This window comes from Myxocyprinus asiaticus, chromosome 33 (genome assembly GCF_019703515.2).
Source record: "Myxocyprinus asiaticus isolate MX2 ecotype Aquarium Trade chromosome 33, UBuf_Myxa_2, whole genome shotgun sequence".
Lineage (NCBI taxonomy): Eukaryota > Metazoa > Chordata > Actinopteri > Cypriniformes > Catostomidae > Myxocyprinus > Myxocyprinus asiaticus.
The window spans coordinates 35,077,027-35,089,835 of NC_059376.1; the positions used below are offsets into that span (position 1 = coordinate 35,077,027).

The window sequence follows — 12,809 nt, forward strand, 5'->3', positions numbered from 1 at the left end:
ACCCAAGGTTTCCCAGCAGAACATTGCCCAGAGCATCACACTGCCTCTGCCGGCCTGCCTTCTTCTCATGGTGCATCCTCCTGCCATCTCTTCCCAAGGTAAACAATGCACACGCACCCGGCTGTCAACATGATCTAAAAGAAATCATGATTCATCAGACCAGGCCACTTTCTTCCATTGCTCCATGGTCCAGTTCTGATGCTCATGTGCCCATTATAGGCGCTTTCGGTGGTGGACAGGGGTCAGCATGGGCACTCTGACCGGTCTGCGGCTTCACAGCCCCATACACAGCAAGCTGCAATACACTGTGTGTTATGACACCTTTCTATCATGGCCAGCATTAGGTTTTCAGCAATTTGTGCAACAGGAGCTCTTCTGTGGGATTGGACCAGATGGGCTAGCCTTCGCTCCCCAAATGCATCAGTGAGGCTTGGACACCCATGACCTTGTCGCATGTTCAACATCCATCCAATGTCCATCCTTGGACCTCTTTTGGTAGGTACTAACCACTGCATACTGGGAACACCCCACAAGACCTGCTGTTTTGGAGATGCTCTGACCCTGTCATCTAGTCAGCACAATTTGTCCCTTGTCAAAGTCACTCAGATCCTTAAGCTTGCCCATTTTTCCTGCTTCCAACACATGAAATTCAAGAAATTACTGTTCACTTGCTGCCTAATATATTCCACCCCTTGACAGGTGCCACTGTAACAAGATAATCGATGTTATTCACTTCACCTGTCAGTGGTTTTAATGTTGTGGCTGATCAGTGTGTGTGTGTGTGTATGTGTATATATATATATATATATTAGTAACAACAAAAGTAGGCCTGTTCAGCCTTGTAAAATAACATGTTATGTGTATCGTGTTGCTGGTTTGCTGAGTTACATTAATGTGATTTGAAATGATTTCTCATGAGATTTTAGTAAACTACTGTTGCATTCAAAATTAGCTTGACTCAGTACATTGTTGCCATATTTAAACTTGACATACACAGCATACTATAACTATATACACACACATGTAGATGTACAGTATATACAGCACATACTGTATACTGTGTAAGTACATATTTATTTGTGTTATTTCACATATAGTCTATATAAATGAATACATGTTGTATAAATGATCTATTAATTATATATCATATATTATATAGTGTATAACATGTAAGCAACATAACATACGTAACATACATAGAAAATACCATAGGCTACCACTTGTTGTATTAACATTTACTTTAAAACCCCACAGAAATAGGCTTTTGAAGAAATCCTCACCAATTTTTAAAAATCACACTCTAACAAAAAATTTGCCTCAGATTTCCAACTCATTATTTCACATGCAAATGAGCTTGCGATTCGCTGCAAATGTTTGCCAGAAGTTTGGTGGCGATGAAAAGTTTGCCGCAAAGCTCATTTACATGTGAAAATAATGAGTGGCGAATTTATGGCAAGTTTGCCAGAACTCTCCATTAGATATTCCACAGGTCAAAAATAAAAAAGGAGAAGATTTCAGCAGATATAAATGTACAGGGATGTCGACATGGAATTAATCATAAATCTTTAATGAATCTGGTCTCTGAGTTCCTTTATGTTCAATTGCAAGCCGCTGTAGCTGTTATCATATTGTCAATGACACAGGTTATCAGGTCTGAAAGGAAAGGTTAGAATTTAGAAAAGGCCCAATGTGGGCTAACATGCAGACAGCTTGATATGGTATAAACTATGCTATCATATATTTGTTTCTGGGTCTAAATATTCACATAAGCATAAGTGTTTCAATAAGTTTACCTTTATATTTTGTCTGCTCGGTCGGTGTCAAACCTTGGTGAATGAAGATAAAAAAATAAAAAAAAATAGTTAATCTGATATTTTGTATCATCCCTCCTATATACCTGCATACAAAACTAAACGTCTGTAGGCTACCATAAATGTGTGTGTACATTTCTCCACACCCATCATTCCAGTACTTTGCAAGGTTCATCATACAGAGAGCAAATTCTGTAAAAAAACATACATTATAGTGAGAAATTAATTAGCTATTAAAGACCTCATTCTTAAACCATCAGATTTGCTTTAAAGAATACTCCAGATTTAAAAGGAAGCTGATTTTTGGTAGTTATTAGTATATTGGTGTGTAGTAAACACTAAATGAATGCCACAAAAAATAGCTTAGACTTATGGAAACCGTAAGCAGGCAAGTGTTCTGGAGGATTTCTAAGCAGAAATGTGAAGATTACATTTTTGATACAGCATTTACAGGGATTATTTAGTAAAAATATTTGTCATTTCATGTGTAAAAGTGAAAGTAGCCAGGGCCTACTTTTTTAGCTAGCCCTGACATGAGTTGAAAGATTGAATTGCCTATCCCTTTGCACAGACAGGACTGGTAAGTGAATCTATGATAATGGTATCAAACTAACACATTTACTGCTCAAGTTTTATTGTTATGGTTATAGTATAGTGATGTTTGCTTGTTTTAAACATTTATTTGTAGTACTGCCCGCTTGCCAGCTGGGCTTCCATTGTAAGTGCATTACTGTAAACACATTTCTTATTCGTTAATACACTCTGATGGACAAGCTGTTGAAATTATTATCTGTAGTAAATGACAGTTTGCCTCAAATGCTGTTGATAGCACGTAGTTCTGTTTAAGTGGAATATTCCTTTTGCTCAAAGTAAATAAAGGAATTACAATTGAAAAAGCTTACCTGGAAAATGTGTTTCAGTCATTTGTTCAAACTTTTGTTCTGTCAATAAAAAGTAGTAAATTAAAATATTTAAAATATACTTAAAACTAGATTAAAAGTATGCAACTATACTTTTAAGGATGTAGCTAAAGATGAAGTCATTGTAATAGTATCATATCATCTCAGAAACAGTAAATGTTATAAAGAGCACTCACGAACTGAAGAAAAGTATTCTTCACCAATGAAGTCATAGCAGCTAAAATATCTTCTTAGTACTTGGGATAACCAACATGATACAAAATCTTAATCAACATAGAGACAAGGAAAATTATTATACAACTTAAAATCAATGTAAATAGTAACCTAATTTTTTTTTGTGATGAAAGCTATTTTATTGTATTCTTTCACAGTGGATGATGGATGATGTCTCACTACCAACTTAAAAACATTATAAAAATGGAATAGTTCCCATCTTAGCTGATGACTGGTAAATAAAATGTTCCAGCAGTGCTAAAACTCAGGATATAGTAACAACTACTGTATGATACAAAACATCTGTTCACCATATCACCGCACAGCATTGCAGATGTTTTTTTTTTTTTTTTTTTTTTTTTTTTGCAGCATTATTTTATGGTCAGAGATTGTTTCTTCTAGTGGACAAAAGGAGCTTAATACGTTTTAAAACAATGTTTTAATGGAAATTTGAGACAATTTATTAAAAGTAATAGTGCTATTCGGCTATTACTTTTACAAAATGGTTTCCATTCCATTTTATATTGTGAAAAAATATAGCACTGCCTGCAATGCCTTATTGCTTAATTTTAACACAGAAATTTCAACACAGAAGGTCAATTTGAAAGATATATCAATACTCTGCATAATTAAAGATCATGCAACAGATGTGTGAACTGAGAACCTGGTTTCCTGAAGAATGGCTTTATGGCAGAAGTTACATAAGGCTGTGCTTTTTCAATGAGACATTCTAAAGGAAAAAAAAAAAAATCATAAAGCAAGGCAATAAGTGGTTTCCCTTCTTCACAGAAATCAAAGTTATCAGAGCTCTTATAAGCTTTGGAGGAAAATGTTATGGTGTTACAAGTAATGTACCAGTTATCTGTGAGGATTTCTGAAGGTCTGAATGTTGCCAGCAATGAAGATATGAATTTATTCCAAAAGTCTTCATGAGGTCTGTGAATTTATAAGACAAACAGATTAGCAGTATTTTTACATGTTATGACATGCCATCAAGCTATGTGTAAAATATAAAACTTGATGCTGTTAAAGCGGAAGTATGTAGCTTTTTCAGTGTTAAAATACTTTCTTCTAAACCAGCTTAATATGCAGGGACAACTGTAAGCAAGCCATTCATATGTTATTTTTCTCGAAACCTGTAATCACTGTGTCTCTGTGGCGCTATAAAAATTCCTGTGTTTGTTTTGAACGACTCGTCTAAACCCGCCCCAACAACATTACTCAAACAATGATGGGACTATCTGTTTGATTGACCAATGGCAGATGGGAAGCATATTCATAAAGCTGTTTTGAAAACATTGTTTAATTTTGCAATTCCATTCGGTGGCGCTAGTGTTGCAGAAATTACATACTTCAGCTTTAAGGGCTAATTTTGTTTTATTCATTTTCTTTTCAAAAGCTATGGATCTCATTCACTTAAAATTGCTTAATGTGTTATTTAAACAGAAAAGGTTATTGTGCAAAATATCCACTGGATTCATTTGCACATGCAGATTTGTAAGCACATAAATTTGTTCATTCCCTCATTGTGATGTTAATGTATCTACATACTGTATATACGTAAGAAATAGTATTAGTAGCATGGTAGTGCGCTTATTGCGTACAAGTGGTTTGAGTTCTAAATTTAATTTCGCACACAGGTTTTACACACAAATATGTGCATATACACGATTAGCGAATAAGACCCATTGTCCTTTGAGCTCTTTTATTGAATGGGATGTTTAAACAAATAAAAGTAAATATGGTGTTACATACAGGTAAGAGTCTTGAGGGAACTGAATTGCTCTGGAATGTGGGCTAAAGATGCTTGTTGTACTAGGGATTAGAAAACATATGTTAAATTAGTAAAATATTTACCATTTATGATACCCATATAAAAGGAGGAAGAGAGAGAGGAGACAGAAATTATATGCTGGAAATTGTCTTACTACTCAAAACTGCTTGAATAATCCATTCCATACATGAGCTCATAGCCTGTTTACATCTACTTGCAATGCAACCTGTATGTTTGGTAATAAAAATAAATAACCACATAAACAATAATAATACAATTACAGAAATGGAAAATAAAATTGAAATAAATAAATAAATAGTTATATGTGCCACTGCAGATGCAAAATGCCAAATCATAAACATTTTATTTATTGTATTACCTTTGAGTTTGACTGTTAAATCTGTCCCATGATCATTTGTACATTTGTTTATCTCCATGGCGCACTTGACATTAATGCAGCCTGCCAAAAGCAAACGTTTTTAAAGAAAACCAGAATTTGCATTCTAAATACATAAAACATGTATATACACTGGCGGCCAAATGTTTGGAATAATGTACAGATTTTGCTCTTATGAAAAGAAATTGGCACTTTTATTCACCAAAGTGGCATTCAGCTGTTAACAATGTATAGTCAGGACATTAATAATGTGAAAAATTACTATTACAATTTGAAAACAATGTTCAGAACTTCTTAAACTACTTCAAAGAGTTCTAATCAAAAAATCCTCCATGTGCAGCAATGACAGCTTTGCAGATCCTTGGCATTCTAGCTGTCAGTTTGTCCAGATACTCAGGTGACATTTCACCCCACGCTTCCTGTAGCACTTGCCATAGATGTGGCTGTCTTGTTGGGCACTTCTCACACACCTTGCTGTCTAGCTGATCCCACAAAAGCTCAATGGGGTTAAAATCCAAAACACTATTTTCCAATTATCTGTTGTCCAATGTCTGTGTTTCTTTGCCCACTCTAACCTTTTCTTTTTCTTTTTCTGTTTCAAAAGTGGCTTTTTCTTTGCAATTCTTCCCATAAGGCCTGCACCCCTGAGTCTTCTCTTTACTGTTGAACATGAAACTGGTGTTGAGTGGGTAGAATTCAATGAAGCTGTCAGCTTGAAATGAAATCTTCAGTTTTTTGGCAATTTCATGCATTGTATAGCCTTCATTCCTCAAAACAATGATTGACTGAAGAGATTCTAGAGAAAGCGGTTTCTTTTTTGTCATTTTTGACCTAATATTGACCTTAAGACATGCCAGTCTATTGCATACTGTGGCAAATTTCTAGTACCAAATTAGCAATTTAGCATGATTACTCAAGGATAAGGTGTTGGAGTGATGGCCGCTGGAAATGGGGCCTGTCTAGATTTGATCAAAAATAACTTTTTTCAAACAGTGATGGTGCTGTTTTTTACATCAGTAATGTCCTGACTATACTTGTGATCAGCTGAATGCCACTTCGGTGAATTAAAGTACCAATTTCCTTCTGAAACAGCAAAATCTGTACATTATTCCAAACTTTTGGCTGCCAGTGTATATGTTTTTATTTTTTGATAATAGCTCCTTTCAAACATACAGCCTTTTCCAGAAAATTACCTGAAAATCTCAGGTTAGATGTCGTGTAAACATGACTTTTTTGAAAATACTGGTAAATTTTGCTCTGGCAATTTCCCTTAATGAGAAGTTGTATCATTACCTATAAATTTCCATACTGATGGTACATGTGAACAGCACATGTGGTACATTTACCAGTAAAGGCAACCCAATGGTTTTCCTGTAACGTACCTGGTTGCATGTGTGAACTGGGCTATTAATGAAGACAAATACACTTTTTCTGATCATAATGAGGTAACTTCCAATAATATTTGGCTGTTAGATCTCACTTTGGTGTGTCACACAACACTCAACAGTAGAAGTTACTGTGAAGAATAGTGTTACTGCGAAACATTTCAGTGTCTGTGACGAGGAGGAGGAGTGTGTGGCCGGGCCCTGAGGGTGCACAGCGGCGCTGAGTCAGCTAATCAGTGGAAGAGAGAGATAAAGGGGAGATGGAGATGCCAGTTCGGGAGAGAGTGAGACACACTGCTGTGTGTGTGTTCGTGTGTGTTCATTTATGACATTAAAGTTTACGTTGACTGTTCTGCCAGTTCCCGCCTCCTCCTTGCCCATCCCTTACCTATTGCAGTGTCATAAACTCTTGATTACCAGATATTTTTGGAGCAATTCCTGGGAATTCAATCTTAATCCCTTCAGCAACAGAGACTAGAGCTAAAAAAAAATAAAAATAAAAAATAAAAAAAGAGAAGAGAAAATAAATAAAATATGTGTTTTATAGGTCTATTAACAGGAGTCATTCTCATTTATGTACGTTTACATCCTCAACTATAATAACAACAAGACACCAAGAGCGCCCTCTGGTGTCAGTTTCACGACACATCCGGCAAGTGTTTTTATTTATTTATTTTTTTTTACTTTTTTTAACTTTTTAAATTTTTTTTATTTTTATTGAACAACAATAAATTGTATAAACAACTACAGATAAAAGTAGTTAGCACTTGTACAAAATTTAACAGTAACCAAGTAAGGGAACACAAAACAAATACAGACATACACAAAAAAAAAAAAAAAAAAATAATAATAATAATAATATACACACATATATATATATATATATATATATATATATATATATATAATATATAGTCAATTGAAGATATTTGAGAAATGCATCAATTTCTATTAAAACATGTGAGAGAGTAGGCTGCGAGTTAGAACATTTTTTGTTTATGGATGAAAAACTTTCCATGCAAAATAAAAAGATTTACCATATATTCCACTGAATCATTAGAAGTGTTGCTATAGTAGCAAATGATATCTTTTAAAAGAAAGGAATTGGTAGTATCAGGGGGCTTAACTGTATGGGAATATAAATCATACTAAAATTTCTGAGTTATTTCATACTGAAAAAATAAATGGATTAATGTTTCATCTTCACATCCACAAAATGAGCAGGTGCTGTCAACATCTGTATATTTGGACACGGTGAGATTCACAGGATATATTTTATGCAGAATCTTAAAATGAATTTCTTTAGTCTTATTGGGGATGCAATTTATGAGGTAGCAACCATGCTTTCTCCACTCTATACACTCAATAAAGGATGCCCAATGAAACTTACCTTTAGGGACAATGTGGTTTCTACGTTGGAAAATTTGGCGAATATGCTTATTATTACACTTCTTGTTGAAATATTCCATCTAACATCAAAGCAGACTCTGTTGTGTCTCCCTTACCAAACATTAAGTGACTCTTCACGAGTTGAATTAGGCCAGAAGGAATGGCTCTGAGCACAGCATTATATTCTTTAAAAGGTACGAGGAAGTGCATCCGGCACGTGTGTTCTTTTCAACGAGAAACCTTTGACGTCACCTGATTGACGCGATGGGCTTTAGAATTTTAGCATCGTTTAATTAGCCTATAGGTTGGGGTAGAATTTTGTCATCGTGACATATGTTGGGGTATGATTTTAACTTCATTTGAAATCAGCAACATTTATTCACAGTGGTTAATATTTAATTTGTTGTTTATCTGTCTATTTAATCTCTCTGTACACATCCTGCACTGCTGAAGTGACCTGTTACATTCCGGGTAGGGATGTTCGATTCCAGAAATTTGGGAATCGACTCCGATTCCTGGTTTTGAAATCGATGGAATCGATTCCAAACTCATATCTTCAAAAAAAAAAAAAAAAAAAAAAAAAAACGACTAAAAACACATCTTTTCCATGAGCACTTAACCAGTCACTAAAAAAAAAAAAAATTAAAAAAAAAAAATAATAATAAAAAAACAAACAAACAAACAAAAAAAATCTTGTTGCACTTTAATCTGTTTTGAATACTATTCTGATGCCAGTGAAACTTTGTAATATGGCACTTTTCGTACCACTGTCTCCTTAAGATAATTCGCTTATGTTTTCCTCTTTTGTAAGTCGCTTTGGATAAAAACGTCTGCCAAATGAATAAATGTAAATGTAAATACCGGAGGTAAAGTTAAATCTCATAATAAACAGCTCACTGCAAAGCGTTCTTTGCACTATTTATAATAGCATGAATGACATTTACTATTAAAGGTCCATTCTAAAATTAAATCAGGGCCTGTATGCACATACCAAAGCGCGATGCTTCAATCCCATGAGATACATTTGAGGGAAGCTTGAGTAGATGCGCCTGTATTTCACAGAACTACCGAAAATAATCTTAAAAGCACCATTTAACATACATTGAAATTGTCTGTCATGAGTTCTTGAATGAGTTTATTTTATAATGTACAGTAACTGATCACTACCTTTTGTACACTGAATAAAATGTCCAAACAATACACACTTCAGTTTTATTTAAAAATCCAGGTTGTTGTACTGGTTTATTTCAAACCATTTAAATATATATATTTCATAACGTGTATTTAAAAAATTTTGTTTTAGAATTTGATTTAATAAAATAATTTTAAATGTAAAATTGTGTAAAATGTAGGCTAATTAAAAAATTGTGTGTAAAAGGTTTTAAAACACTGTAAAAATGTCCAGAACGACTAGAGAAGCGTTAGATTCTCACTTTTTATAAGTGCAGCACAATGATCATTTAAACTTTAACATACCGATTTATTGATGTGAACTGGGAAGTAAACTCAACTCTGCCATCTTCTTATTGCAGATTTGGTTGTAACATCGGGGAAGTTATTACTGTATGCCAATTTACTGGCACAAATCTGGCATGTTACTTGATTTTATTCCAAAGTAAAAATACCAGCAAAAAATACAGGTCTGGAAAGCAGATATGTTGAAGGGCTTGTGTGATTGCGATTACAGATGCTGACGGACTATCAAAGGCTCTGTTATGCCAGCACAGAGACTTACTGCTTCAGCATCTAAACAGCTTGGGCCACAATGTGAACTGGGCAAAGAGCACGCTCTCCCCCAGCCAAAAAAACCTCTCCTTTTTGGGAGTCCGCCTTGACTCCACAAGCGGGCGCGCGCACCTCACGAGCAAGCGTGTTCAGGCCATTCTACAATGTCTGTCTAAGTTCAAACTGGGGAGAACACTTCCACTGAAGCTGTTTCAAAGCATTGGGATTTATGGCGGCATCCTTCATTCCATTAGGTCTCTTACACAGGAGACCTCTTCAGTGCTGGCTGAAGCACTGTGTGCCACGACATGCTTGGCACCAAGGGCACATGCGCGTCACTATATCCCGCCGCTGTTTAGCTGCTTTAGCACCATGGACATCTACAGCATTTTACCAGCATGGTGTCACGCTGGGGCAAGTTGTCATGCGACGCCTGGAGCTATCGGCTATATTTCTAGCTTTAAAGGCTTTTCAGTCAGAAATAGCAAACTGTCATGTCTTGGTTCGCTCAGACACATGACAGTTGTGGCATATATAAACCGCCAAAGTGGAATTCAGGAGACTTCATCCTCAAACTGTATTGAGGATTTGGGAAATATTCGGCAAAGCAGAAATCAATCTATTTGCCTCAGTGTAGAATACCCACTGTCCCCTCTGGTACTCGAAGTCCCAAGCCCCGCTGGGAGCGGGCGACATTGCACACAAATGGCCAGCGAAATGCAAATATGCATTTCCCCCAGTATGCCTGATTCACTCTGTCATATGTAAAGTCAGAGAGGACAAGGAAACGATTCTATTAGTTGTGCCGAAATGGCCCAACGAGCCATGGTTTCCAGAAATGATAGAGATGCTGTACAGCTCGCCATGGGAAATACCACTGAGGAGGGATCTACTCTCTTAGGCACAAGACACAATCTGGCATCCCCAGCCCCAGATGTGGAACCTGCATGTGTGGCCCCTGAATGGAGCGCGCTAGATGCACCAGAACTGACGCTTCAGTCATGAACACTATTTTACAGGCCAGAGCGCCGTCCACGAGACGCATCTATATGCTAAAATGGAAGGTGTTCACTGATTAGTGTCTCTCACATGGCAAAGACCCAGTAAACTGCCCTATACATGAAATTCTCATATTTCTTCAAGAGCGATTAGACACAGGACTCACCTCGTCAACCCTCAGTGTATTTGGCAACTATATCTGCGTATCATGCACATGAAGCCAGCGCCTCTATAGGCAAGCATGATTTAATCAAAGTTCCTTAAAGGAGCAAGACGATTAAACCCACCTCAGCTGGCTACAGTCCATACTTGAGACTTAACTTTAGTCCTAAGCTCTCGCAGGGCCCCCCTTCCAACCTTTGGACTCTGTTGATTTGCACATGCTCTCCGTTAAGACCGCACTACTGCTGGCTCAGGCCTCAGTAAAACGGGTTGTGACTTACATGCACTATCAATCGACAATTCATGTCTGGTTTGGCCCCGGTCTTTTCAGGAGTCACTGTCAAACCCAGAAAAAGCTTTGTGCCTAAGGTCCTAACCACGCCTAACCATGTTCCCCATATGCGTTAACAAACACAATGTCAAGTGTACTGAGTCGTAAGGGAATGTCTCGGTTATGTACGTAACCTTGGTTCCCTGAGACGAAGGGAACGAGACATTGAAAATGCTAGCCGCACTACAAGACTCAGAGTTCTTGAGGTATGAGCGATGCGCTCCTTGCTCTCAGTCAGAAATTCTGAGGATATGGTGTTTGTGCACCTGTTTTTATAGCGGAAAGTTTTGCACCAAAACAGGCGGGGCTCAAACCCCATAGCCAATATTAGAATATTGCCGTTATTGTAGAGAGGTTATAACTAGGTCGTGTAAAAGGGCACTCCCCATATGCGTTTATAAATGCAATGTCTCGTTCCCTTCATCTCAGGGAACCGTGGTTATGTACATAACCTTCAATGAGAGGACAGGGGCACCTTTGGCGTCATCATGCAGACACGGACGGCTTCTGCACAAGTGTCAAAATTTGATGCTTAGGGAATGAGAACAGGTACAACTGGATCTTCTACATTTGTGATCTGTCCGTTTTTGTTTTTGTTTTTTTTTATCTTTTTACTTTATCTTCACTGCGATAACAACATGCATTGTCAATGTTAAACATTTATTTAAAGGAAAGGCAACTATAACATACATGAAACAAAATTGGTTTACCCAAGAGTGTAATTATATTACCTGGGAGAACAAGAAGGATGACAAACTGTGTTTTGGACATGCTGAAACACATAAAGTCTTCTGCAAGTATACTGTATTTATAGATAAAAAAAAACCAAACACACAGGGAAACAGACGATTGGAAATGAGGAATAAACTGCAACAACGTGTAACATTCTGATCCAATTAACATTCTGATGTATCATATTTTACACTTGACAAAACTTTTAAACTTTGTGAATTTTTACTGCTTCCAAAAAAATAAAAATCTATAGTTTCCTGCTGTTGATTAAATCACTGACAGATGAAAGGTAAAGCTTACCTGTTCAGCAGTAGTCTTGCTGCAAAATCCCACTCTGCTGTAAAATGTTACTTTTTCTTTCATTTCATATCTTGTCACATGATTTCATTAGTTTACTTCTTGAGACGTGACTGTTTAGGATACTTTTCCTTTCTCTTTTCTAAAATAGAAACCTACCTGTATTCTGTAACTTCATGACACTTGTAAAACAAAAGCAAGTGTAAAATTTGTTACCTTGAAGATGCAGCCAAAACCCTAAAATGACTGTAAATATTATGTTCTTAACAACTTTACAGCTCAAATAATACACAAGTTTTAACAGAAGAATTAATGTAAGTGCTTTTATAAAATTACAAGCTTCACATTTCTGCCTTAAAACCCTCCAAAAAGTGGCCCCAATTTACTTCCATTGTAAGTGTCTCACTGTAATTTTTGCTTTTTTTAAAGAAAAGGAGGGTCGGGGTCACGTGACGTCATGCGAGGGTTGGACGTGTGAATGGCGAGCTCTGCGTACTTTGCTGGTTTTAATACTTTTTAATGTCATAAACCGGTGAGATTCGATACACCCTGATTCATAACTGTACTAGGAAGACAACATTTTAAAGAATTCAAAATCCTCGGGCTCTGGAGACATTAAAAGACACTTACGTGCTCAAGCTGAAGCCCCTCCGGAGGCCTCGAGCCCGGGAAAA

The 12,809-nt window shown here is 36.6% G+C and overlaps 1 protein-coding gene across 1 annotated transcript; it reads right to left on the reverse strand.

Annotated features, from left to right (window-relative positions):
* Positions 1 to 952: 952 nt before the first annotated feature.
* On the reverse strand, positions 953 to 12,154 carry LOC127423802 (uncharacterized). The gene is made up of 13 exons (XM_051668419.1): positions 12,139 to 12,154; positions 11,838 to 11,908; positions 6,918 to 6,980; positions 5,098 to 5,178; positions 4,873 to 4,944; positions 4,700 to 4,759; positions 3,800 to 3,880; positions 3,609 to 3,674; positions 2,908 to 2,994; positions 2,714 to 2,752; positions 1,929 to 2,003; positions 1,794 to 1,826; positions 953 to 1,653 (listed from the first exon to the last, which is right to left on the reverse strand). Exons 2-13 carry the CDS (start codon positions 11,887 to 11,889, stop codon positions 1,598 to 1,600), a joined length of 765 nt encoding a protein of 254 aa, XP_051524379.1. The 5' UTR covers positions 11,890 to 11,908; positions 12,139 to 12,154; the 3' UTR covers positions 953 to 1,597.
* Between the last annotated feature and the right edge of the window lie 655 nt (positions 12,155 to 12,809).

Bases quoted from the DNA above. Each gene is read 5' to 3' on its own strand.
- LOC127423802 (XM_051668419.1), bottom strand. From the start codon at position 11,889: ATGTGTTTCAGCATGTCCAAAACACAGTTTGTCATCCTTCTTGTTCTC. The intron at 6,981-11,837 runs GTAATATAATTA...ATTTTTTTTTAG, and splicing joins CATCCTTCTTGTTCTCCCAG to CTCTAGTCTCTGTTGCTGAA. The intron at 4,760-4,872 runs GTAAGACAATTT...TCTAATCCCTAG, and splicing joins TATTCAAGCAGTTTTGAGTA to TACAACAAGCATCTTTAGCC.